This window comes from Sporothrix brasiliensis (genome assembly GCF_000820605.1).
Source record: "Sporothrix brasiliensis 5110 chromosome Unknown Cont20, whole genome shotgun sequence".
Taxonomy (NCBI): domain Eukaryota; kingdom Fungi; phylum Ascomycota; class Sordariomycetes; order Ophiostomatales; family Ophiostomataceae; genus Sporothrix; species Sporothrix brasiliensis.
The window spans coordinates 5,291,308-5,317,794 of NW_024467139.1; the positions used below are offsets into that span (position 1 = coordinate 5,291,308).

General features: G+C 55.5%; 8 protein-coding genes across 8 annotated transcripts; 4 read left to right on the plus strand and 4 right to left on the minus strand.

The window, feature by feature from the left end:
• Positions 1–651: 651 nt before the first annotated feature.
• Positions 652–1,279, minus strand: SPBR_07864 (large subunit ribosomal protein L13e; the record flags this gene model as incomplete). Its single annotated transcript, XM_040766118.1, has 2 exons — positions 652–1,026; positions 1,115–1,279. 2 exons carry the CDS (start codon positions 1,277–1,279, stop codon positions 652–654), a joined length of 540 nt encoding a protein of 179 aa, XP_040617401.1.
• Positions 1,280–2,579: 1,300 nt separating this feature from the next.
• On the minus strand, positions 2,580–4,520 carry SPBR_06906 (uncharacterized protein; the record flags this gene model as incomplete). Its single annotated transcript, XM_040765162.1, has 1 exon — positions 2,580–4,520. The coding sequence occupies one exon, from the start codon at positions 4,518–4,520 to the stop codon at positions 2,580–2,582; it is 1,941 nt and encodes a 646-aa protein (XP_040617402.1).
• Positions 4,521–6,388: 1,868 nt separating this feature from the next.
• SPBR_07978 (uncharacterized protein) lies at positions 6,389–6,814 on the plus strand (the record flags this gene model as incomplete). Its single annotated transcript, XM_040766229.1, has 1 exon — positions 6,389–6,814. One exon carries the CDS (start codon positions 6,389–6,391, stop codon positions 6,812–6,814), a length of 426 nt encoding a protein of 141 aa, XP_040617403.1.
• Positions 6,815–9,270: 2,456 nt separating this feature from the next.
• On the plus strand, positions 9,271–11,112 carry SPBR_06951 (wsc domain containing protein; the record flags this gene model as incomplete). The annotated part of the gene is made up of 2 exons (XM_040765207.1): positions 9,271–10,690; positions 10,862–11,112. The coding sequence occupies 2 exons, from the start codon at positions 9,271–9,273 to the stop codon at positions 11,110–11,112; spliced, it is 1,671 nt and encodes a 556-aa protein (XP_040617404.1).
• A 341-nt stretch (positions 11,113–11,453) lies between these two features.
• SPBR_06888 (methyltransferase) lies at positions 11,454–13,421 on the minus strand (the record flags this gene model as incomplete). The annotated part of the gene is made up of 1 exon (XM_040765144.1): positions 11,454–13,421. The coding sequence occupies one exon, from the start codon at positions 13,419–13,421 to the stop codon at positions 11,454–11,456; it is 1,968 nt and encodes a 655-aa protein (XP_040617405.1).
• A 1,469-nt stretch (positions 13,422–14,890) lies between these two features.
• On the plus strand, positions 14,891–15,983 carry SPBR_07511 (uncharacterized protein; the record flags this gene model as incomplete). Its single annotated transcript, XM_040765765.1, has 2 exons — positions 14,891–15,168; positions 15,260–15,983. The coding sequence occupies 2 exons, from the start codon at positions 14,891–14,893 to the stop codon at positions 15,981–15,983; spliced, it is 1,002 nt and encodes a 333-aa protein (XP_040617406.1).
• A 4,828-nt stretch (positions 15,984–20,811) lies between these two features.
• On the plus strand, positions 20,812–22,633 carry SPBR_06964 (major facilitator superfamily transporter; the record flags this gene model as incomplete). Its single annotated transcript, XM_040765220.1, has 5 exons — positions 20,812–20,830; positions 20,893–21,570; positions 21,633–21,735; positions 21,794–22,541; positions 22,601–22,633. The coding sequence occupies 5 exons, from the start codon at positions 20,812–20,814 to the stop codon at positions 22,631–22,633; spliced, it is 1,581 nt and encodes a 526-aa protein (XP_040617407.1).
• A 374-nt stretch (positions 22,634–23,007) lies between these two features.
• Positions 23,008–25,188, minus strand: SPBR_06775 (phosphatidylinositol glycan, class B; the record flags this gene model as incomplete). Its single annotated transcript, XM_040765031.1, has 1 exon — positions 23,008–25,188. One exon carries the CDS (start codon positions 25,186–25,188, stop codon positions 23,008–23,010), a length of 2,181 nt encoding a protein of 726 aa, XP_040617408.1.
• Between the last annotated feature and the right edge of the window lie 1,299 nt (positions 25,189–26,487).

The window sequence follows — 26,487 nt, forward strand, 5'->3', positions numbered from 1 at the left end:
TACATCTAGATAGAGCATTTAAAACAGCAAATATACCACCTCATCTTGCAAATATACGACATGTCGATACACGAAGTATGTACAAAGAATGTATAAAAGACTGATGCAATCAGGGCGAGGCAAGGCCGTAGTAATGGCACGCCCCACCCCAACCGAGGCACTCAAAAGATCATAAGAATCACTCATTCCGCACGTTGGTTTTGGTTCTTTTATCTCTTTTTTTGTATTTGGTTGAATCATAACTCCCACCGTTTGAGTGAAATAAAAGGATAACATAATAAAATGAAACGACCCAAGAAAAAAAAGACAAAACAAGAAAATACCGGTGTAAACACCCTTTTTGTATGCGGCGGGAGGTGTTCGCAACGGAGGGAGGGTCTTGGGACAGTGCAAAAAACTGACACGCATGGCAAATCCGCGCCGCAGTCTCGTTTGACGAGCACGGGCTCCTTTGCAGGCGCTGCACATCGCGCGACCACACCCCCTTCCTGGTGTTTTGTTGATTCGTTGGCCTCCCGAACCGCCCCGTCTTCCTTTGTGTTTTTTTGTCCCTTTTTTTTTCCTTTTCTTCTCTTTCCAGGTTCACATCCCGGCCCAGCTCCGCACCCAACCATCCATACACTACGGCTCCTCTTTTCAAGGCGACATAGTCTATTTCTTGTTGGCCTCGGCCTCGGCCTTGTCTTTGATCCGCTTCTCGCGCTTGCCCACCAGCTTGGCGTCTGACCGCGCCTTGCGCAGGGTGGCGTAGGCGCCGGCCTCGAGGGGCGCGGGCAGCTCGCTGGTCTTGATCTCGGTGACGCCGGCGGTGGAGCTGACAATCGGCAGGGCGGAGGCGATGAGGGCGGCCGACTGGCCGGCGGGGACGGTCGGCTTGGCGCCCTTCTTGGGGAAGACGAGCAGGCGGCTCTTGTAGGCCTTGAGGCGGGCGACGTTGGCGGCCAGGGACTCCTCCGACAGGTTCTGGCGGCGGTGGTCGACGGAGATGCCGATGGTGGGGGCCAGCAGGCGGGGGACACCAGCGGCCTGGGACATGGGGTTAGAAGAAACAGGTTCAAAAGCAGAAATGGGCAAGGGACGGGCCTGTTCTGCCACGCAGACGTTTACGACGCACCTTCAGCTCGGCCAGGGTGAAGCCACGGCCAGCACGGACCTTGCGGTTGTACTTGATGCTGGGGCAACGGACAATCGGGCGGAGACGGTCGACGGGGCGGGGGGCGATGGCGGCGGCCTTGGTCTGACGAGCGACACGGCGGCTGTGCTTCTTGCCGGCCTGCATTTGGGGGGGGGTCATGTTAGCATATCGTCTTTCCTGTGCAGCATTGCTTCGATTTGCCATCCTCCGATTCTCTTTCCATCGCTTCGACATCCGGACAGCATTTCAACACGACGGGTCCCGCAATCTCGTTCAAATGTCGACATCCTCGGTTCCTCCTCGTTCAAAGGGCTGTCCGGTTGTCGTCGTAGTCGAGCTCGCGGCGTGTCGATTGTCCAACGTTCGTCCTCCAAAGAGTTAATCCGTACCTGGTCAAAGTGCGTCCGCACGCGGCGCTGCCAATCCTTGCGGAAGTCTGTTGCAATCCAGTCAGTCCAATTGTTCTCTCTCGGTTCGATCCGTTTTCATTTGTCGTCGAAAATCTCGGCTCGTCTTTCTTGTCTTGGAAGGGGAGAAGGGCTCGACGAACGGTTGTGGGGGATCTGGTTGTTGTGCTTGATCGCCTGTAGAAAAGAAGAAAAAAACGTCAGTATGCCGACTGGAAAATGAAGCGCGTGTCGTCGAATGTCGATGTCGAGAAGAACAGGGTCAATCGTACCATTGTGTCTGTGTTGTCCGAATCACCTGGGGAGAAGATGAGGTGGTGTCGATTGTTGTCGTGATGGTGGTTGGAACGAAAAAAAGAGACTCTCGTTGCAAAATGAGCGGCACTGAAAATCCGACAGACAGAGTGGGCACCACACAGAGCAGGACTGAGGACGAAAAAAATTGCGGTAGTGCAAAAAAATCAATACTAGTTTTCCGCCTGGTTTTGGGCAAAAGCAGTCTCCGCTAGAACGAGGTTGAGTGTTAGCGAATGAGGAGAGAGACAGCAAGAGCCTCTCCACTGGAAGTGTAAAAAGTGGGTCTTCGAAGAACAGAAGGGTTAGAAAGCCCTACAGAAAAAGCCCCATCACGTGTGATTAGATAATCGACTTGCACGTGTAGATAAGCAATACGTGAGCACTTATCGTGAAGCGTGTATAGACTTGCTCGACCGCGACTCCCGTGTCAGCTTCATGCCCGTCGTCGGATAACTGATTATGGTCAACGTATTAATTAATAACTATCGGATATGGTAATATGAGAAGACCGCTCAACCACGTCTCTCTCTTTGAAAAATGAAATAGACACCGCCGCCCTTATATAAGAAACCTCGCGCCGAATGGAAACCGCCATACCAAGAACGCCTATGCAAACGTAAAATGTAAACGAAACAAGGTGCAAAAGCCAATAGGGGAATTATACAAGCAATGAAAAGGATTGCAAAACGACAAAAGGAAAACAGAAAGATATGAGACAAAAGACAAAAGACAAAAAACATTTATGGGTTCGCCGGTACCGCCGGGGTGAGGTCTTCGGTGTAACCTAGCAGCAGCCGGTTCTCGTCGCAGACACGCGCAAACTCGAGCAGCAGGCGCCAGGTGTAGAGAAGCATGTCGTCGCGGCGCAGGACCTTTTCGCCCCAGCGCTTGCCGACCGAGGCCAGCATGCGAGCGGCGGCGTCGCCCTTGGCGCTGCTGGTAAAGTAGTCGATGGCGGCGTGCAGGTCCTGGAAGGTGTTGTCGAGGGGCGCAAAGTGCAGCCAGGGGGCGAGGCGGTCGTCGTGCCACTCGGCATAAATGGTGGCTTTGAGAGGCAGGCTGGTCGACAACAGCAGGCCGCGGAAGCGGGCGCTGAAGCTGTTGCCGTCGGCGTCGGGGATAAACTTGTTGACATACTGCTCGGCCATGGGCTTGCTGGGCAGGGCCTGGAAGTGGGGCGCGACGTAGTCGCACTCGCCAAAGGGGAAGCACAGCAGGTCGGTGAAGCCGGCGTCGGCGAATTCGGACAGGAAATCGCCGACGGTCATGTCATGGCGACGCTGGTAGTTGTACATTTGCAGGGGCGCCATCTCAAAGGTCATGGCGCGGGCGCCGTCGTGCTCGAGGGCGGTGACCGTGGTGCCGTTGAGCATCTCCAGCAGGCGGTGGCGCTGAAAGTGGGACCAGTTCTCCTTCTTGTTGCGGCCACCGGAAGCGACGCCGCGCCAGACAATGCCCGTCTTCTTCTGGGACCACTGGGGTCCATGGCCGTCGCCACCCGAGTAGAACGGATCGTCCGTCAGGTACATGGCGCCAGGGATGAGAATGTCGTTGTTGGTGGGCAGCTTGCAGCCGCTAAAGAGGGGGATGAGCTCGGTCGAGGTCGAGATGGAGAGGGGCTCGATAAAGGTGCCGTGCAGCGAGCGGAGGTGTGGTTGTGTGCACGGGTCGGCGGATCCCGTAAAGTTCTTGACATATCCTTCCGACGAGTAGGCCGGCCGCCAGTCAAAGGGCAAGCTAGGCGGGCGGGAGAAGTCCTTGAGGGCCGGCACATTACGGCTCGGGCTGTTCGGCGGGCAGGCAGCGCGCGACAAGTCCCAGTACTGGGGGGAGTTTTCGTGGATCCAGTCCGGGTCGTAGGCATTGGTCTCGTTGGCATTCTTGGCATCGATGAAAGCAAGGCCGCGGTACTGCTGGAGTGCCTTTTCGCGCGGAACAATCTCGCGGCCGTCCTCGCCCTTCTTGACCAGGTCTGTAATCTCCTCCCACTTCACCAGCAGCCGCGATTCGTCCATGTAGTTGATCGGCATGTCGACGTCGGGCAAGAAGGGCGCGGCCTCGGCCACCAGGTCGGTCCACAGCTTCAGCCAGGGCACGCGGCCAGTGACGTCGCCAACACCCGTGGCCTTGCCACCGCGCACGCGGACCACGTGGTGCCAGGACTGGGCACGGCCGGCCAGCTGGTCGGGGTCGAGGCCCCAAAAGGGGTTCAGGTCGTGGTAGATGCGGTCGAAAAAGTCCTCGACGACAATGGCATCGTGTTTCTTGGCGTACTCCATCCATTTATCAAACCCGGGCGGCGGGTGGCGGCCACGGCGCTCGCGGTATTTGGCGGCGGCGGTTGCGACATCAGAGGATTGCTTCGCGACAAGGGCGTCGTGGGCCTGGCGCGCGGCGGCGATGAGGCGGTCAATGGGGTGCAGGTCTGTGTCGGAGACGTTGAAGACGAGGCGGTCGTACTCGGCGGTGGCCTGCTGGGCTTCGGAGTCTGGGTTGAGCGTCAGATGCGGGATCTTTGCGGCGACGCTGCGGACCTTGTCGGGGGAGTATTGGGTCAAGAGGAGGCCGGTGGCGGCGAAGGTGACGAAGCCGACGACAACGACAAAGCGAGCAATCGTCGAGAAGGATTGAGGGCCTCGGCGGCTGGAGAAGGCCGTGCCAGCCTTGCGAAAGAACATCATGGCGACGGTGGAAATCAAAAGAGTGACGTGAAACTCGGCCAAAAAAAAAAAGCAGAAAAAGGCACAAGCAAAAGAAAAGTGTGGCTCCAAGACCGCTCGTCGGCAGCTTAGCCAAGAATGGAGCTGCAAAAACGAAGGAGCATCGGTGGAAGAAGAGAAATGGGAAAACAAAAACAATACGAAGTACTGGTCAAAGCATCGCCAACAAAAGGAGGTGCGACAGGTTCGAAAAGGTGCGGAACGACTGGAGGTAGGAGGGTCGCAGCTGCCTTTCGTCGCAAGTTATTGTTCGTGGGGATAATAGGCCCCGAAAATAGGGGGTATTACCCGAGAATGCGAATCGTCAGAGAAGGAACGAAGCGCAAAGTCTTGGGGGTCCCACTTGGCAGGAGCGACTTGCATGCGAAGGAGCCTCCATTACGGGACGGAAATTGGCATTTTGAAATCTGCCAAAGTTGAGTTGACAGAATGCTTAGCTAGTTTCTTCAGGCCTCTTGTGCCAAGGACCGCCACTCTAGTGATAGCACGAGTCGGTCAGCGCTTTTAAGGTTGTGGCCTCAATTAAAACACGGGCCAATGGCGTGTATTCCAGGATCCTGGGCGGAGTCAGGCTGGTTGCTGCACCCATTGAGCATCTTCACAGTACTAATAGCAATGGCTTCGTTGGCTTGATTAGTTTGCTCTACTTGGGCAGTCGGTTCGAGGCATTGGGACCAACACTTCAGAAATTCGCACAGATAGCAGACGGTAACGGCACTAGAAGTACAAGGAGACTCCCAGGTGGTGGGTAACTGACCGTGACTTACTTCAGGATCTAGTCATGGTGATTGACACTCGACGATTTTGGTGACGGAGAACAGAGCCATTTCAACAGACTTTGTGTGACACAAGCAGAGGCCATCAATGCTCGATGCCACTGCGTAAGGCGTATTTGTTTGTATTTATTATCATGGTACCTTAAGATGAGAATGGGTCGGAGCGGAAGTAACCGTATAACGGAGATCTCACTCACTCGATCCGATGAGATGAGATGAGGTCATAATGAAGATCGCGCCAGAACAGATCATGCAGTCACATTGCGGGGAGTGGTTGGTTCTGCTCAAATAGATTCCATCCCAGATTCTTCTGATGTTGGGTGTGACGAATCGTAGATTGAGTGGACCTGGAGCTTGCTTCGTGGTGAATGAGGCGATGCAGGATTACATTTTAGTAATAAGTAAAGTCTTTCAATAAATGTACCGTAACGATGGTAGTCGTTTTATGTTGGATGTGTAACAAAATTGTTTCATGGAATTTACTGCTTTAATTGGACGTTTCTAATCTGTTTAATTTTCCTTCTTATTTTATTTCATCTCTTGGTATATGCAGCCCAAAAAAAAAAAAAAAAAAAAAAAAAAAAAAAAAAAAACTTAAAAAATTACCAATTTACAAAAAAAAATAATAACAATGCCGATACACTTGTTATCACAGATGAAGCAACGCGCCAGTCGTCTGCACTATTATTTTGATATTTGGATACGGGAAGACGGCGCCCGTGGCACGTTTCAGAGGAAGTAATGGTATTTAATTGTGATTTCTTTGGCAATGATAATGTAGAAGCAGACCCGAGTAAAGAAAGAATGGATTAAAGAAAGAAACACTTGTTGGTCTATCATCTAATCCAAGAGGCTTATTTCCACTCGAAGAGAGGAAGCGAGGGCTGTGCAACATGACAGTAGCATTGACGTCATACCAAAGCTGCTGTGGCGGGGCAACGTCCACTGTACAAAAGGCCAAAGGACCACCCAACACGGCCCTTCCACATTCATCAAAGAACATCAAGGAACATCAAATAAAAAACACATCAAAATAAATATACAATCGACACCATGTCCAACTTTCTCAACGACGTTACCACCGGCCTCAAGGGCATCCGCGGCGCCGGCGACGCCCTGCGCGGCGAGCTGATGGAGGCCGTCGACCAGACGTTTGACAACAACCCGAGCCACCCGACGACGGCCGCTGCCACCAACAAACACCACACGATTGCCGACAAGGGCAAGGCCGACATGGCGGCCGCAGACGACATGGTGGCACGCCACGAGCAGGCGCATCGCGAGAAGAAGGCGGCCGAGACAGGCACCGCCGGGGCGGCGTTCCGCAACAGAGGCGCCGAGACTGGCGCGGCACCGGTGGCCACGCACGAAACGAGTGCAGACGCGTATGATGGGAGCGGTGCAGCCGCCCCAGCGACGGAAGGATACGGCGGAAATGTGAATGCGAATGCAAACACGGCGGCAAGTGGAAGACAGTAGGGCCGTGCCCGGAGCATGCAGACGCTTCGCCGTCGAGGTAGAGACGCGCACGAATAGCTCCAGCTTAGCAATTTGAACGTATCGATCCATTCCTTGGACTGAGGTGTCTTTGTCTATACAATGCCTGTCAATTACAAAGATGTGCCGGCATGGTCGCCTTTTTGCTGGATCGTCCACGGCGTCATACTGAGATACATCTCTGTTTACAGCGATCGGAGCGGTGGCGTGTGGGGCTGTTTTGGGGGTTGGAACTAGGCGCCGGCAGAGGCCTAGACGGGCTGCAAGACAGCGGTGCGCTACTTACGCACAAAGAGCATAGCTTCTATTCCCCCGACTCCGAATCCGACCATAGACTCTGGGATCACATAGACTGGGACGTCTATTGCCGTCTACAGAAGGCCTGGGGTGGCGTTGGTTGCTCTGGCTAGTACGGAGAACGGAGTATTGTCTTCTTACGCTGTCGTCACATCGAGCCCAAATTGAATAGGGGCAGGGAGGGATTGTGCGTGTGGGACGCCATGGTGCCCAGGATGGAGTATGTTGTCCGTCGTACAACGTACGGATATGGACAGCAAGCCGGACAACGAAAAGACAAGGCACCGCGGGAGAACAGGTCCTCTGGTCGGCGAAAATTGAATTGCAGTCATCGGGTCTTTCAGAGGATGGGAAACACAAAAGGATTGCATTTCAATGTATGCAATAAACAAGTCGAAGAGAGCCCCTATCTTGAATCCCCGGAAGGCAGTACGTCGTGACACCTTCTTCCATGCCCGTTGGCATTGGCTGCTCGCCGAGCTCAACCTCTGCAAATGGACGGATATTGGCCCCCGATTTTGGTCCCGAGAATTTGAGACGAACATTTTGTTGCCAAGCCCTCAGGAATAGCCCACAGGAAAGGCCCGAGGCTCCCAAGCGACGGTTTCCAAACGGGACAACCTTATTTTGTTCTGGAGAAACAGGTCGTAATTACGGCGTATATTGTCCCATTTCTCGATTTGCTGCGGTTCTGCAAAATAAGCTTGGCCAAAACCAGAACATTCTGGACCTGGCGGCTGTGGTCACCCATCTGTTAACAAACCCCTGGATGGATGTTTGAAGGGACGCTATCCGCAAGGGGTAGGGCCTGTCCGTGGCCGGACCCAACGACCACGTTTTGAAACGCGCCAACACAGAAAGACGGGGACGAATACCAAACAACGGCGGCAGTCTGCGGATTGTCGGCGCCACAGCTTACACCACGAAACCCTGCTGCGAATCGTGATTTTTACTGGTCGTTTCGTTGGCGGTGCCAGGGGTGTTGTTTTGTGTCGGTCTTTTAATTGCCAGGAGGACAGGAGAAGAGGGGAACGCATCCACCAAAGTTTCGGTCGGAAAACGAAGAAGAGGTAGACGACGACGACGACGACGACGGCCCGTCCCATTTTCAAGCATGTTCATTCTTTCCAACTACGTTTTGTGTCCTTGTTACAGAGAGTTGCTGGAGGATGCACACAAATTCGGACAGCTTATTCTGGGCGTTTATATCTGCACGCTGCCAGTCGGCTGTCCTCTCCCCCGAGAAACATGTTTTTTTGTTGCACAGCTTACGACATCTTGATTATCGTATTGCAGGAGCCAGCGACGCTGCCTCTTGTTTTCGTGCGGCCAGGTCAGGCATACCCCTTAATCTACGAAAAAGAGGTGCAGTTCTAAGTGCAGTTCTCGGTGAAGATGGCGTGCACGAAACGAAAAGGCAGATACCTTCTCATAGAAACAAATATGAATGCAAAGCAAATAATTCGTACTCCGGGATACACACCAATCGGGCAACCCCACAAGCCCCTACAACTACGGACTCTCTCACCAAGGGCTTGGGGCTAGTCCAGGGTGAAAACGTCCAGGCCGTGCAGGCCCGGCCCCTTGGTAGGTTGCAACGACGGTTTGGCCGACGGGAGGCACGGCGAGACGGGCGCTTCACGTCGAGATAAAGGCGCATTGTCGTCCGTTTGTTGTGTTGACTTTGCAGTTTTGAATCTTCCTCCCCTTTCTCTTCCTCTTCTTCACCGTTCTTTGATTTCAAACTTACATTCTTTTTTGTCGTGCGTGTGCCATTGTTTCTCTTTCTTTGGCCTCATCCTTTCTTTTTTTCTTGCTCTCCTGTTGGATTTATTCTTCTGTGCTTTTTGGTTCTCTCGGGACCAAAACACTCACGTTCTTTCTTGACGGAACGACGTCTTCTTTCCTTTCCGCTTGCGGCCTATCTTGCCCACTGCATCTTGCCCGGTGCATACATTCTCTTTCTTCAGCTTGACGCATTTTCACCGTGTACACAGGCCAGCCTGTTCTTCGTTCTTCTTTCGCTGCTTGGTCGCCCGACGGTCTTCTCTTTCTCAAATTTTGTGCTTCCGGAACAGCACGTCTCTTTCCATCTGTCCCAGTGACGTTGCCTCTGCCGTCCGCTCTCGACACGGCTCACCATGTTCTCCTCTCTTTCCCCCAAATCTCTGGCGACCCTCGTGGCCGCTCTGGCCGCGATCGCCCCGGCCGTCTCGGCCAAGGACTCGCGGACGTTTGCCGTCCTGCGCTTCCACGGCGACGATCCGCTGACCATCGGCCGCACCGACCCCATTGTCAGCCCCGGTGGTCCGTCGTCGCACGTGCACGTCGTCCAGGGCGGCAACGCCTTTGGCAACTCGGCGACGGGCGAGTCGCTGCTGAAGTCGACGTGCAGCACGGCCAACATTGCCGGCGACAAGAGCGCGTACTGGATGCCGCAGGTCTTCTTCCACGACCCCAAGAACGGCTCCTTTGAGCCCGTGCCGCTGTTCTACATGAACGTCTACTACTTCTTCGAGGCCACCAACGACGACATCACGGCCTTCCCCGTCGGCCTGCAGATGGTCAGCGGCAGCGCCACGCGCAAGACGGCCCCCACCACCGGCAACGACGTCCTCGACCCCGCCGAGGGCACCATCCAGCCTGCCCAGTTCACCTGCCCGCGCTCCAGCTACGACCCGCCCTCGTACCCGGTCGGCTCCGACGGCTCCATGGCCGGCCTGCAGGACACGAACAACAAGGGCGCCGGCGCCGGCTTTCCCTTTGCCGAGTGCGACGGCTACGCCTCGCCGCTGCGCGCCGACCTGCACTTCCCCTCGTGCTACGACCCGTCCAAGGCGCTGACCGACTTCCAGAGCAACACGGCCTTCCCGACCGACGCCGGCGACGGCAAGCAGGACTGCCCCAAGGGCTGGCTGCACATGCCGCACCTCTTTTACGAAATGTACTGGAACACGCCCCTCTTTGTCGACCGCTGGGACCCCGCCGCCGCCGACAGCCAGCCGTTTGTGCTGTCCAACGGCGACGCCGCCGGCTTCTCGCTGCACGGCGACTTTTTGGCCGCCTGGGACACGACGGTGCTGCAGCACATTATCGACACGTGCGACGCCGGCGACGCCGGCATGGACCAGTGCGCGGGCGTCGACACGGTGCTCAAGGGCAACTGCAACATCCCCAACCCGACGCCCGAGGACGTCACCGGTGTGCTGTCGGCGCTGCCCGGCAACAACCCGCTGTTTGGCTGGCAGTACGGTACGGGCAGCGCCACGGGTGCCACGGGTGCCACGGGTGCGACGAGTACCTACGGCTCTGGCAAGTCTGGCTCTTCTTCGTCTGCCGCTGCCGTTGCCGCTCCTTCGTCTGCCAAGGCCTCGACCCCCTCGTCGTCGCCTGCCGTCGTCGCCAACCACGCCGTGTCCAGCGCCGACGCCAAGACGGAGGCGCCCTCTCCTTCTCCCACTGTCTCTCCCTCTCCCTCTCTCTCGCCTTCGTCGCCGTCTGTCGTCGTCTCGTCCCAGGTTGCCGCCGTCTCGGCTGCCCCTTCGTCGTCTTCTGCTGTCGGTGCTTCGTCGGCTTCTTCGTCATCGTCGTCGGCTCCTCTTGTGCACTCGTCCTCTTCCCCGGCCTTGTCTCCTCCTTCCTCGTCATCTGTCGTGACGCCCGCCTCTTCCTCGTCTCCGTCCTCTTCCGCGTTTTCTTCCCCTCCTCCTCCTCCTCCTCCCTCCTCCACAGTCTCGTCTGTCGATGCCACCTCTACCGGCTGTGCCGCACCAACCGACATTTCCACGACCATTGTCACAGTCCCCGTGACCGTCTACTCGACGTCGACGTCGGCCATCTACCAGACAGCCGCGGCGTGCACTCTATCGTCGGCCGTCTCGTCCCCTTCGGCGCCCTACCCGACGTCTGTCGTGGCCTCGGCCGCCGGTGCCGCCAAGCGCAGCGAGCACATGCATCGTCACGTCCACGCACGGCGTCACTAGAAGCCTGTCGACTGTGCGGCGGGCGGTGGCCATGCATTGGTTCTTATGCTCCATTTCTCTTCGTGTCCTGTATTTTATTTTATTTTTACTTTATCCTTTTCTTGCATCCCCACGATTCACGGCTTTGGTTGGATACACGTGGCATACTTTTTCTTTGTTCATTCTGCTTTCAATTCCAATTGTGTATTTTTTATAGCCTTTTTGGTACAATTCCATTTCTTTTCAAAATAGGGTTTCTTTTTACCCTTTTCAAATCATTTTGGTCTATACCTATCCTGCTATGCAAATGTGAATCAATGTCAAAGAACTCCCGTAGTATATCTGTCGCCATCACAGCATATCTAATCGTCGAAACCACCCCAATCATCGTCGTCCGACTGGTCTTGTTTCGCTTCGACAGGCCGGTGAGCCACCGTCCCTGTTGCCTTCTTGGCCTTTTTCTTGGCCTTTTTGGACTTTTTCTTCGTAGGTTCGCCATTGGTTTGTGGCGGTTGTTCTGTGTCTTGTGCCCTACTTTCTGCTTTCGTCCCTTCTGCGCCAGCCTCGTCTCGCACAAACGCCGCCACGAAAAAGCCCATTACACCCCGGTCGTCGTTGGCATACGACCGAATACACGCCTCGGCCAGAGCCGCTGCGTCTTCGTCTTGGTCATCGTCATCGTCCTCAGTCCTTGCCACGTTCTCTGCGCCCTTGGGATCACCCCGTACGGGCCATGCTTGCATCCCTGCCACCTGCTCGTCGCGCCGCAACAGTCGCCAACGTCCAGCCTCCGCTCGTCGCAGCGCCCGCAGTGCCCGCACCACCACTTGCTCATTTTCCTCGGCGTGCACCGAGCATGTCGAGTAGGTCACGCGCTGGGCCGACGGGAACGAGCACGCATGCAGCAGAATCGCCAGCTGGAACGAAGCGAGCGCGGCCAGGCGCGCCTTGGGATTGTCCTTGCTCTGGAGGTCGTCGAGGGCGGTCGTGGCGTCCGCAGGGACATCGTCACCCATGTTTTCCTCATTTACCTTCTTTGTCTCGGCCTCGGCCCCGCGTTTCCGTTTGTTCTTGCCGCTGCCGGTCGGCATGCCCTGTTGTGACGTGCCCCCTATGACTTTGGCTGCCTTGGGCAGGTGTAGTTCGGGCATAGCATCGCGACCGACGATGCCGCTGCCAGAGCAGCTGGGATCCAACAGCAGGGCGCGCACGTCGCGGAACCGCTCGGCCGTCGGGTCGACCTTCAAAAAGTCCTGTCCAGCGTTGACGGTGGCGATGCTTATGCCGACTTCGGCGCCGTCACCGCTCTCGGCGGCTAGTGCGCCCGCTTTTTGCAGCATGTTCTGCAGCGTCTTGCTTCGGTACTTGTCTTTTTCAAAAGCGAACACGCGGCGGCCGATCGGTGCCTTCGCCTCGCCCAGCAGGGCCGCCAGGTGGCTCGTCTTGTTGCCCGGTGCCGCACAAGCGTCGATGACGTGGCCGCCACCGGGCACCGATGCGGGGTCCAGCAGGTACGCAGGGAAGCACGAGGCCTTGTCTTGGAAGATGATGGCACCACGCTTGTACGCATCACAGCGGGTCAGATCTGTCTGGACAGCAGACGACGACGATGACGACGATGACGACGCGGGCACGGCAACCAAGGGCACCGCCACCAAGTTGGGCACGTGCTCGTCGATATACAAGCGCGGCCCGTCGGCGTCGGCCGCAAACAGGTCTTGCAGGGTCGCGACCTGCTCATAGCCCGCAAACGTCGTCGCCAGCTGCTGCTCCAGTGTCGTCTTGAGCGTGTTGACCCGCACCCACCGCGTCGCCGCCGCCAGCGACGACGTCGTCGACACCGACGCCGCAGCCGCCCGTTCCACCTGCTCGCGCAGCACGTGCAAGGACGGGGCGCCGCGCCGCAGCCGGGCCCGTGTCAGCTCGGCCGACAACCGCGTCTTGTGCCGCTCGACGGCCGCCCGCAGGCCGTGGTGCGCGGGCAGCTGGATGTTGCCATTGCCGTTCTTGGCCACGAGCAAATCGTGCACGAGCAGCAGCGCCAGGACGGGCGTGAGGCGGGCGCGGCGCTCGTGCTCGAGCAGGCCGGCACGGTCAATGACCTCGCTCAGGACCGCGCTCCACTTGCACGACTCGGCGGCGAGCGCATAGATTTGGGCCGGGGGGATGACGCTGGTGCCGCGGCGGCCGGTCTCCTTGGCCTCTTTGCCCTTGGCCGTCTGCACGTCTTTGGCGTCCTTGCTGCGCGGACCAAAAATACGCGTCTTGAGGTTGCCGCCGTCCGAAGCCGGGGCCGTCAGTGCCGTGGCAGCCTCGTGGTAAAGGGACATGGCGGGCCAGACTAGAAAAGCATAACGCGGTGGCCGTGGTGCGTCTGATGTTGTTGACTTTTGCCCGTCTGGAGAGGTGCCAATAAATTTTACGCTTACATAATTACACGACAGAGAGCACGTGACTCCTCTTTCGACTTTGAAAATAAATGTCACAATATGAGGGTCAATCCTCAGCGAGATAAAGGTATGATTACGTCTGGTTACGGCACATGTTGTACGGTTCGTCCCATTATTTTCCGACTTTTTGCCGGAGGCGATGCTGTCTATTTTAATATCTTGGCTTTCTATTTTGAATCCGCAGTCCGGCTATCAACGCCACGACAGTATTTTGATTTTGGCTTTAGTGATGATGTTTTTTAGTCTCCTTTCAACGCCACACTATGGATGAGGACCTGCAGAATTTGGACAATACAGGGGACATCAGTGGATAAGCAGTGGGCAAAACAGTGGCTCAGTGGGTAGTCTACTTGCCGGCCTAAGCCTTTCTAGGCGTGTCACGTGTATTCTTGCACCGCCAATTGGCGCCAAAAACCCCTAGGTGTGGGGCCTGGCGCCTACCTCACCAGCTCATGTCGCATGGTAGGAAAGGGAAGAGCGTCGCTCGTGCTGATTTCGGCTTGGCACTTGAAGCGAAGGATCATGATGGATGCGACGCAAAACCCTGTGCAGGACGCGAAAAAGGGGCTGAAGCACATTGTCTGCAACAGGGCGAGTGGTCAAGAGTGGCAGAGACGGCCAGGGGTCAACACGGAGGCTATGCCTTAATGCCAGCCACTGGCCCAACCGAGAAACAGAAAACCACAAAACAGAGCATCTAAGAACGAAGGCCGCAGGAAGTGGTGCAGAGTGGCAGGGTAGGATTCCCTGGTTTGTGCCAGGTTCTGATCCTCTGGGTTTCTTCCTTCACATACGGAGTAAAGGTGGACAGTGCCTTGGAACGGAGCGTGTTGTGTTCGCTCCGCTAGCAGGCGTATTGAGCGAGACGATGATCCTTTCTCGCAAGGCCATTTCGTTTCCGCTCATTTCCTCTCCTTGTTTTTTTGTATGTTGCAGGTTTGGCGTCTCTGTTTTCTCTCCATATCCTTTCTTTTTATGTTATTTTATTTTTATTTTCTGTCGGCATCGTGGGTTGGTGTGTTTTCTAGATTGGTTCCTCCGAAACCTGTCTGCAGATGAAGATAGGGTCAACATTGTGAGACTATCAAGACTTTTTTTGTTGGCAACATCATCAACATCGTCGACATAGATATTACAAATCAATATCGTGAACATCGTCAACATCGTCGCTACTGTCGCTACCGTCGCTACTGTCGCCACTGTCGCCTTGTTGTCACGAAGACCACGCTCGGTTCGCAAACAGATTCGGTACTGGTTTCTTTACTCTCGACGATCGGCATCCGTTTCCAAAGAAGTAAAACAAGGAGAAGAAAGTACAGTCGGTCCAACAGGAGCCCAACTTCGCAGCCATGTCGGCCGTTCCTTCGCTCACGACGACATTCGTGCCGTCGTCGTCGTGCACAATCGATCTCTACAAAATGCCGTACCCAGGCATAACGTGCGCCATCGGCTCCAGTCTCATTCCGTGCGAATACTACCACCTCGGCGTCGACAGCAGCGTATCCAACTGTTTCCCGTCCGGCTGGAGCGCGACCAAGTACTTTTCACCGGGTGTCTGCCCCGAGGGCTACACGGAGGCCTGCTCGAGCACCGTCGGTGCCGAAACGCGCGCGACATGCTGTCCCACGTATGTTGTCCTTCATCTCGCCATGTTTGTTGCGTTTTGCAACTTGCGTTTGATTGTCTTGTTTGTTCCAGGGCGCTAAACATGTTCACAGAGGCTACCAATGCCAGACGGAGACGAACTGGCCATGGTACTCAACCGACCAGTGTACGTACGTCATGTCGACCAAGCAGGTGTTTGTATACACAACCAACATCATTGGCGCCGGGAAGGTGGTGTCCACCGTGACGGGGGCCGAGGGCCTCAACGCCTTTGGCCTCCAGATCCGCTACCATTCGACTGACATCCCCTCGTCCACGTCTTCTGTGCCATCTTCCAAGTCCGCCACCAATACCGGCAGCGCCGCCAGTAGTGGCCCAACTGGCAGCAGCGGCGACTCCGGCAGCACCTCGTCCTCCAGCAGTGGTCTTAGCACCGGCGCCAAGGCTGGCATCGGCATCGGCGTCGCCCTGGGCGCCATCGCGTTCATTGGCGTCGCCGTCTGGCTCTTTATTCGCAACCGGCGGGCAGCGACCGGCGACGGCATCCTCTCCGACGGTGCAGAACTCGCCGGCGGCGCTGACGGTGCGGCTAGTCAATACGGCGGCACCAGCAACTCTGCACACAGTCCACACTCGGGCGTCGCGTACACAGCAGTGTCGACAAGCGCATCGCCGGGGCTCGAGCAGCAGCAGAAATACTACTATTCCGCAGGTGCGTCGACGCCCATGGCCGAAGTATCTGGCGAGTCGTGGACGCCACCGGTCGAACTGTCGACGGAGGGCCAGCCCCAGTATCTGCAGCCGGGGCAGGGACAGGGGCAGCTTGAGCACCGGTGACGGGGCGAGGCAGCGTTGGAGGACGCTGCCAGCCCGTTTCTGCCGCACCAATGACAGGTGGGAAATAGAAAAGAAAAATTTCCCGACGGCGTGTCGGCTTGCTCTTTCTGGTCGACCACAATACGCCTCAACAAGGAGATTTTCCGAGACGAGGGATTTGGATTGACGCATGTTGAATATATGTGCGCATTTGTTTTATACCTTTAATGAGTCAATAGCTTGAGGAGACGGGCCACTGCACTGCAGCGGTCTCATAGTAGCCCCCCTCTTGTGTATCGTTTGGAGTCCATTGGAATCATTAGCCATTCTTTACTGTATTTATCTTGTTTACCTTTGTCTATTTTTGCATGCATCTCAACACGGATTTTCTTTTCCACTTTTCTCCACGTCCTGTTGCCACTTTTGTCACTTCGGCCACTCCGTTTTAAGTGACTTGTGCATTGCTCAGAAGCTGATGCCCTATGGTCTGTCTACATCAGGGGAAAAAGAAAAAGAAGTTTACCGGTTGATTTGACCCCGTCCACGGACGACCTCTAGATCAACTTAACAAACCACACCACGGCCAAAATGACGAAACAGAGGAAGAAAGAAAAGTCAGAAAAAGGAGGCGGCCTCTCCTTTTATGCGTTTCTTGCAATCTTACTTGTCCTAGGAGGACACGCGAGGCGTCAGCTCTTGGTGCGGCTTAAGCCTTTTCAATCCGGGTTCCATCGGCTACCGGCGGCATCGCCACTTTTTCCTCACTTGCTCGAGATCGAGATAACGCCATTCATTCCCGTTCTTCCCCCTCCTTCCCCTGTCTCGGGAACAAGATCTGCCTCTAATGTGCCCTTCCCGCAATTTAAGCTTATTTCAAGGTCAAAGGTTCCTCCCTAGACTCCTTCTTGGATCTACGGTGCATGACGGCTGCACCCCTTCCCAGGCCTTCGATCCCTCGTTTCCTCCCTCCTCTTCCCAGTCTCCGCGTGTTCTTTTCTTCTATCATTTCCTTGCATCTAAGTTAGTCTTACATTGCACCTCTAGTTCATCTGCCTGTATCTAGATCCGAATCCGATCCCGTCCCTCAAGCGGCAGTTCAGCATTAGACCACCCATTGGGTCGGGTTCCCTCGTAAACTAACGTCAGTTGCCACTTGATAAATGGGTTTTCTTTAACAGGTTTGTGTCCAGCGCTCTGTGGACTTGAGGTAGTAACTCACGTGAACATATATTGACCAGATCACACCACATGTTTACTGGCGCATGAAATGATTACGACAATAAATGATTCAGCGTGACATGCAATTGTACGGAAAAAGTACACATCTATTCGGATAACTTTTAAGAGTATCTGCCCTGAGATTTATATTTACAACAGGCCACCTGGTATCCGTTAGCTAATAGTTATTCATTATGGACCTGTCTGTCGCTGCTATGTTTGGCAGCCAGGCTATGGCTGACTTAATTACGGTATAATTCCTAACAGAGCAAGACTCAGCATCTCGTGAAGGATAACAGCGCAATTCTTTTTCTTTGGAAGTCTACTGGCACGTTACACGCCTGCCCAAGAAATGAGGCTCAAAACGAGGCTACTCCAGAAGAGGGCTAACCAGCAAGCCACAGGGTTATAGACGGCAGACGAAGAATCAGCCACGATTGTAAATTGTGAAAGCTGGCCAATGATGGAGAGACTTGTGAGGGAGAGGGCGAGTAGAATACGAGTGTCGTCGACAAAACGTCGCTAGATAGTCTTATGTAGATGCCCTAAAACGGACGTCGTAACTGCCCGTCGCCCATTGAGGATATAGCGGGATCGTAATGTTACACGCATTTCGGTAGCCAACTGGACCAGAGCAAAAATATGAGATAATTAGGTCGGAAGTGAGACGGGTGTGTGTCGGCCGGCGGGATATCCGCACAAGTTTTGAGTTTACGGAGCACAGGTGTGAGATACTGGGCTGGGCTGCAGTTTAGCACAGTCAGCGGACATAAGCTTGATCGACATCTCGGGGCCAAGTTGAGGCCGCCGCAGTTAAGCCTTGTGTTGTGGCGGAAAGTAATACGTCGTTGAGAGAAATTTGCAAAAAGGCATAGCATGGATCAGTGTCAGCCCTCGTAAAAGCGTTACCACGTTGCAAGGCGGGCCGTCTTCGTATTGTAGCGGGCTGACTTTTGAGAACTGTCTGTCAGACGGACGGTAGACATATACGACGACTGCAGACGAATGAACAATGTGTCACGGAGCGGACAAGAATGATCAGGCTCTTACGCTTGGTCATCAGGACCCGGACAATCTGAATTCTAACCTGATAGAACCGGAGCAACCCCTCAAAAAGATGATTAGAAATGGTTAGGATTGGCGGCAGGCATGTCGATGTTTGTCTGCATGTAGACAATGGACCAGAAAAACCGGTGAACCGCAGTAACAATTTAAAGCAAACCAAAGTGTGGACCAGGACCTGTTTCTACCCCGAGTACCGGAGGCTCTGGCCCTTTTCGAAGGCGAAATAGGCAGGTGAGACTGAGAATCCAGCGCGAGCCAAGAATGCCAAGATGCATGGAAGCAAAAGAACAATTCGAGTATGTGATTCGACCTCGAAGTAGGCGCTTCTGCTTCGTTTTCCTTTTCTCTCCAACGCTTGGCCGCTTTGTCTCTTAGCCACACTCGCCCCTTCGGCCTCGCCCTTTGAATGTCCGTCTCGTTTGCCCCAACACCAACACGATGCGCTCCGATGGTGGCTTTATTTCTTCCCCAATGCTACGCTGTTTTTTTCCAGTCATTTTGACGAAGTAGCCTCCCAAAGCTGCACGTCTCCGCAATTGTGGATGCAAGTTGGGTCCAGAGGGCAAGTCCAGCCCACGATCGCAGGCTAATTTTTCAAGGCCCAGTTCTTTCCACATACGTGACCTACCCGAAGCTACCTGCCGTGCATCGTGTGGGGAACGTAAGATGCGTCCGTGGTCAACCCACCGCTCTCCATTAGTGCTGCATCACCGGCTGGCACCATGTGAAAAGACAAGTGGCAATTTGAGGCCCAGGATGGAACGACGGTTATTCTTCAATAGAAAGGAAGGAGCGAGCTACGGCCCGGAGGAGAGAAATGTATTTGGGCAAGTACGGAGGTGGGAAGAAGAAAAGACCAGACGACGGAGCTGGAAACTATCAAGATGCTCCGCATGCTACCCCGATGTCGCTTTGGATTTCTGAACTGGAGATGTTGACTCATTGGTATGCGTAGAAGTCCGAGTCCGAGGTGCTTTGGGGAGTATCGCAAACTTGGGGGCGTTCGTATGCAGGGTGCAGTCATCTCCATGGAAAAAGCGGCGATCGACGTGTTAGACCACCGGACAAAATACGGCGTATTGTGACGAGACGAATGCGAACAGGACCCTGCCGTTCCATTCGATGTCTGACAGCGTTGTCTCTGCCGCCACCGCCAGTTAAACCGGACTCGCGAGGACGCTTGTTTTGGTGATAGGCATTTTAGACATCTCGTGGCTGTCTTCCCTAGTCTGTCAGTCCCTCGCCCTTTCCGTTTTGTCTATTTGCTTTGTAGTTCTGTCTCCTGTCTCCGTCAGCTCGTCCCTTACACCTTTTGCCATCCCTTGGCTCCTTCCAAAACTTCTCAATCGACTTCGAACTGGTCCTTCCATGTCCTCTCTTTAACCTTTCCTCCCCTCCCCATATTCCTTCCTCGGCACATTCCCCGCCCACGCGCCTTCCTCGCCAACTTCCGATCGTCATCAGCTCCTTCTCTCTCTGGAAAGCGCGACCTACAACGCTTGACGTTAGGCACGGGGTCACGAACTAGCCCAGACACGGTTCACGCACCTTGTATTACTCCGTACGTTTTCACTCCTCCTCCTGTCCCTTTCGCCGGTTCTTCACACGCATCCAGCAACACACACCCTGGTATTTTTATCTGCGCCGGCTGTTCCGCAGCACAACTGCTCTCCTTCCGCTGCCATTGCATCTTTTCCTCTCGCGATCCGGTCGTCCGTATCTGCTGCTTGCAGCTTGTATGTTGTATTGTTATGTTGCTGGTCTACTATTTCTCCTAGGTTCCTTTCCTGTTTTGGCCACCCATCGTCCCTTCCACTTCTAATACCTTTTCCTTCGACCTTGTCGTGCACTTGGCCTCTTACCTCCTTCCTTTCTCGCTCGCGCCTCTCCGCTCCACATCGCGCCTCCGCATCCCCCCTGGCCGGCAACGGTCTTTCCATCGATCGTCCCTCTCCCTCCTTCCTAGGGACACTTCGCTTTACTTTCTCTCGTCCGGTATAGGCACACTCGTGGCTTTCTTGCGGGCTCCTTCCTTGGCCACAGCTTGTTTATATCGTGCCCCTTCCTTGCCCTGTGCTGCCCCGTGCCTTCCTGCATACATAACGCACCTTCCGAGTCCAACGTTTCCTTGTCTTGATCATTTTCGATTTCTCATGTGCTTCCATCTTGTCTTTTTCTTCTTGTTTTCTTCTCAAGACAGCATCCATCCTTCATCCGCCCCCTGCTTACCAGCATCCAGGGAACACACGCGCATCGTCTAGGTGGGCGCCACGCGGTCCATTAATTCTCCTGTGCGACGGAAACACCTTAATTAACTCCATATATTGCAACGGCGCCTCCGTCGCCAGGCTCGCTTCACAAACCGTCTTTTGGGTTTTTGGAGTAACGTCGATCACTGGTGCCTTTTTTTCCATCCGTGCTCATTTTCTTATATTTCTTTTATCCCCCCTCGTCCTCCGTTTCTTTCCTTTCTTTCTTCTATTTCCCTTTCCATCTTTCTCAGCCAATCCTCTGTTGGCAGTCCTGTACTTCTGCAACCAGCACCGCCACCTGCGGAGCTTTCAACATGGGATTCTTTAAGAGGTGTAAGTCCTCTCTCTTTTGGTCTGTATGGACGCCCGCAACTCCTTCTAACAGTAAACATAAGCGCCCCCGCCAACGCCGGAAGACAACGGTTATGGCAACAAAGAGGGCACCGGCGCCTTCGACATCGATAACAACGCCGCCCTGCATGGCAACAACATCGGCGTCATTGAGGCCCACGGCATCCGCGACGCGAGCCCTAATGCCGCCGGCCGCACCGTCGATGAGCTCAACGTCCCCGTTCCGCCGCATACTACCCACGCCAAGCTGATGCGCCGCATCGACTTACGCGTCGTGCCCTTCCTCGCTCTGCTGTACCTCGTCGCCTTCCTTGACCGTATCAACATCGCGAATGCTAAGGTCTTTTATCTCGCCGATGACCTCAAGCTGTCTGGTGTCCAGTACAACACCGCCCTGACCATCTTTTTCGTGCCCTACGTTGTCTTTGAGCTTGCGTCCAACATTATGCTAAAGCGCTTCTCGCCGCGTGTCTGGCTAAGCTGCTGTGGCATGGGTTTCGCTGCTGTCACCGTGTTCCAGGGACTGGTCCAGAACTACAGCGGTCTTCTGGCCACGCGTTTCTTCCTCGGCCTGTTTGAGTGCGGCATGTTTCCAGGCTGCTTCTACCTCCTTGGCATGTGGTACCGTCGCGAGGACGCCCAGCGCCGCTACTCCTTCTTCTTCTCATCTACCTCGCTCGCTGGCGCTTTCGGTGGTCTCTTGGCCTCGGCCATCGGCAAGAGTGAGCTCTCCTACCGGCTCCTCTTTTTTTATGGACTTTGGACGTCTCTAACTCTTAATTAGTGGACAAACTTCGTGGCTACAGAGGCTGGCGCTGGATTTTCATTCTCGAGGGTAGCGTCTCGTTTCTGATCTGCTTTATCTTCTTATTCACTTTCCCGTCTTTGTAAGCTCTCGCCAATGTCACTTATCCAAAATATCTTCGACGACTAACACCGATCCAGCCCCGAGCAGGCTAAGTGGCTGCGCGAGGACGAGCGCGAGTACCTCAAGGCTCGCCTCCGTGCCGACCAGGGCAACAACGCCGCCGAGCGCAAGGTCACTTTCCGTGACATATTGACCGTGCTGCGCGACTACAAGATTATTCTCGGTGGTTTCATGTACTTTGGCCTCATCGTCCCCGCCTACAGCTACGCTTTCTTCAGCCCGACCATTATCGCCACCTACCACTACGGCCCCATCCAGACCCAGCTGCACTCCGTCCCGCCCTGGGCCACTGCCTTTGGTTTCTCTATGATCGTCGCCTACCTCTCCGACAAGACCCGTCACCGCTTCTTGTTCACGATCGGCCCCATCTGCCTGCCCATTGCCGGTTTCTCGATGCTGCTGGCTATCCACGACAACGTGCACGCCGAATACGCCGCTCTGTTTCTCATCTGTGCGGGTACCTATTCTGCGATGCCCGTTATTGTGTGCTGGTTTAGCATGAACCTGGGCGGCCACCACCGCCGTGCTATTGGCATCGCCTGGCAGATTGGTTTCGGCAACATTGGCGGCATCATCGCCACCTACTGCTTCATCTCCACGGATGCGCCCAAGTTTACCAAGGGTTACGCCATCTGCATCGGATTTGTCCTGATCAGCGCCATCTCGTGTTGTCTATATTTTGCCGCGCTGGTGATGGAGAACCGCCGACGTGAAAAGGCCGTGCGCGACGTTGGAATGACCGAGTACGAGAAGACTGAGCTCGGCGTAAGTTTTCCTTTCTACTCCATTCGACTATACAGTGTATCAACTAACGCTATTTCTAGGACCTGAACCCGGACTTCCGCTATATGCTGTAATGGTATGTGTAATATGGATGGAATTAGGTTATGTTGTATCGATTTTTTTGGTTAGTCGACGGTGATGAAAAAAAACTATTATACCCTTCTGAGGTTGTGGAATCTCAAGGTGGAAAACGGTGAATTGGAAAGTAGGCGGATCACATCATTTCTCAGATTCTCAGATTCGCCGAATATTAGAGCATAGAGTAGCAATCAAAGAGGGCAAAGTGTGCTAATGAAACGAGTTAACAGTAAATAATATTGTTTCTCAAGCGGTGCAAATAATAAAAGTAGAATGTACAAGTATTATATGCTTTAATGTGTATTGCGCGCTGCATGCCATGCCATTGTATCTTACACAGTTCACTTTCACCCTTGCACCCTGTGTCTCATTAAATGAGCTTCTGCGGCCGGAACATCTCGTCGTACGTACGCTCGGAGTCTGGATGGCTCGCGTTGCTATACACGCCCGTGTCCCACACAATCAGCGAGCCAGACCGGCGAGCGTCCTCGTTGAAGAACCCGTTCCATCCGACCCACGCACGGTGCAGCGGCGTCCGCACGCCCAGGCCCGCACCGCCCGTCAGTGGGTCCTCGGATGCGAAGAAGTGGTTCAGCAGGCCTTCGATGCCCTCGAACCCGACAATGTACCGCGGGATCTCACCGCTGCGGGCCGCCCCCTTTCTGCCTGCCTCCTTCGTCAGCGGCCACAGCTCGGTGGACAGAAACTGGCTCTGCTCCTCCAGGCTGGCACCCTCGACCTTGATCGGCGCGTAAAACCGGTCCGCCTCGTCCAGGTACACGGCGCGCTCCGCCGACTTGGGCGCCGTGTCCAGGGGCGGCTCGCAGGTCAGCGCACGGGCGCGCAGGCCGGGGTACACCAGGTGGGAGCGCCAGGGTGTCGAGTGGCAGGGCGTCAGGAACAGCGCAAACAGCTCGTCGCCGTCACCCTCGGAAGCTGTCGACGCAGAGGCTGCCGAGACAAAAGAGTCGGGGTATACGTCGTACGACGGCAGCTCGCCGGGCGGGATCTCGAGCCAGTCGTGGTGGATGCGCTCGTACTCGGTGCGCAAGAAGGTCAGCACCGACAAGGGCGCGGGCCGGTGGAGGAGCGACAGGTAGCCGGCCAGAAGGCCGTTGACGGCCAGGGCGCCCCAGAGCACGCGCTTGTGGCGCAGCGTCGTGGTAGTCGTGGCCTCGGCGGCGGTTTTGGGTGTCGTGGCGACGACCGTGGAGTAGAATGCGGCAGCATGCGGCGCAGCCAGCACCAGCAGGACCGGCAGAAGTGGGTAGATGAAGCGCACCTCCTTGTGAGCGACGAGCGACAGCGACGACACGGTAGCCACGACGGCAAACGAGAGCGCTTTGCGTGCATTGGCGCGGCGGGTGGGGTCCACACTCGCACCGTCGGCGGCGTTGACGGCCTTGGCCGAGGTTGATTTGGTCGCAGGAACCGCAACAAGCGAATCGTACAATCCGTAGAGCGCAAAGGGAAGTGCAGTGGTGGTGAGCAAGGGCAGGCCCTGCGACAAGTAATAGTGCCAGGGGTTGCTGCCGTAGAAAATGGCAACGTCCTGTGTCAGATTGATGTCGAGGAATGTGAATGCCGGGAACGTCCAGGCCCCGTAGAAGAGACGATCGGACAGGGCCGACACGCCCAACACGAGACTGCCGGAACCAATTGCCTCCAAGAGCAGACGGCCAACCACGCCGGCACCCAGGAACGTGGAGCCGCCGTCCAACGTCAGGCGCGTCACAGTGACGGTGATCAAGGCCAACCAGATGAGAACGTTCGTTGGCCGCAAAACGACGGCGGTCGCGGCGAGGACGAGCGAGAGACGGAGACGACGGATGCCGCCATTGGTGAACAGTTCGCTCACGGGCTTGTCGCTCACGGCACCGGCCAGCAGCTGCCATGGCCAAAAGGAGAGAGCGGCAGCGGTCAGCGTGGTCTCGAGGCCGTTGCTGAACGTGCGTGCACCACAGTAAAATTGCCACGGGCTGGCCACGGAGAGCCAAAAGGCAGCCCATGCCGCGTTGTGTCCACGGCCGTACAGCTGGCTGGCGAGGCGCCACACGTAGAAGTCGGTGGTCGCGGTAAAAACGGCCTGAACGAGACCAGGAGCAACCACCACAACATAGGCACGCAGGGGTCCGACAAGGTGGATGAGGCCGAGCACGTACTCAAGGCCGGCATAGACACCCGCAAAGAGAACCGGGTGCAGCGACGCGCGCAGCCGGTGCTTCCATTCCCAGGTGATCCACGCGCCGCTCGCCGGGCCATGGGCCAGCTGCCACGCCGGCTCCAGGGCCTGGAAGTACTCGTCCGGCTGGAAGAACGTGCGCACAGTAAAGGCGCCAATCCAGCGCAGCGCCACCAGCGCCCACAAGATGTCCGTCGACTGTGCGTCGGCAACCTCGCGGTGCAGCGTGCCAGCCGCGGCCGTGGCGGCGATCTTGTAGTTGGCTTCGAGCTGCTCTTTGGAAGGCATGTGCACGGCCGAGGGCTTGGCAGCGGGCCGCGCCGACTCCCCGCTGCCCACAGGGGCTGTGTTTGATGTAGGAGGCGCCATCGTGCCAGTTCGATTCTCTACCGCGTACGTCGGGCTTTGTCAGGGCTCGTTTGGCGGTGGGAACGGCAAAAGGACGAAAAGGGATAGACGTAAAAAGGCTTCCAAGAAAAAGCCAAGAAGACACGCGACACGCGGGTTACTCCATATCTTTTGTACGCCGGCGTTTTGCGACACGGGCTGGGAAAATATCGTCAAAGGTGATCTAAAGGGGTCAGAATTGTCGTCGTTGCCAGCTGGCCGCCTTGTCGAATCTCCACCGCTGATGAAGCTTCAAAACGTGGGACAATTGATAGGTCTGCATGGAGCTCATGTGGCCCCAGCCATGCTAGCTTTGGGGACAGTGTAACATACAGTGCTAAAAGCCAACACTGTGTAGTGCAGGTGTGGTTAGTCATCTAATCTCACAGGCCGCACAATGGCGGGGCATTCGGTCGCACCTGCTCCAGCGCCAACACGTAATTACACGGAAGGCAAGAGCGATTAGGAAACTGTTAGACGAACATCTCCTATGACGATGGCCCCTTTGCAGTATCGGCGAGGGAGAGCAATTTATCTTTCCATGGTATACAAGTGCTGTCCCGATAGCAAGCAGGCTAGCATTGCCCAACACAAGAAACCAGCCTCGTGACCAGGCTGTTTCGCGGCTGTCTGCAACGTCCGTCCATTCACCGGCCGCTTTCCTTCGGCATTGGCACTAAGTGACGTCGGTCATCCTGTGAGAAAGGAAGGTTGGAAGGCACGACACGCAGCAATTGTGGGAAAGCACGAGCGGCAGTTTAGGGGTCTCTGGTCCACCCTGTGCTGATTTTATTTTCTTTACATTTTACCTGCATTGCTATTCGCTGTGGAGAAGCTCGTCGACCCATCCAGCCCGGCTACACCTGCACTTAGGGGTTTAGATAAAGTTTTGGCGGCGGAGTACGGTGCGACTAGTCGACAGATAGCCTCCTTGACCAGGTGTTTCTGTGTGTCAACACCCACCAACGAGCAGTCGGCGTGGCCATAACGCAGTTCCTTCTTCACTCGTGTTTGTGGCCGTTCGGCTTTGTTCGATCGCTCTTGCCTCCTTGTCCAACTTCCCTATTTATACAATCTACATCCCCACTCGCCGGTTCCTTCTTCGCCGTCTCCCGTCCTCTCTTCTCTGACCTTATTCTCTTCGTTTTGGCGTCAAGATACCCCAATTGGCCGTTACATACGCATATCAACATCATCATATACCCCGTCGTCAATCGATACACTCTTCGATAACAGCCTGTGTCCTCCTTCCCCTTTTCTGACAGGCTTCCATTTTCGCCA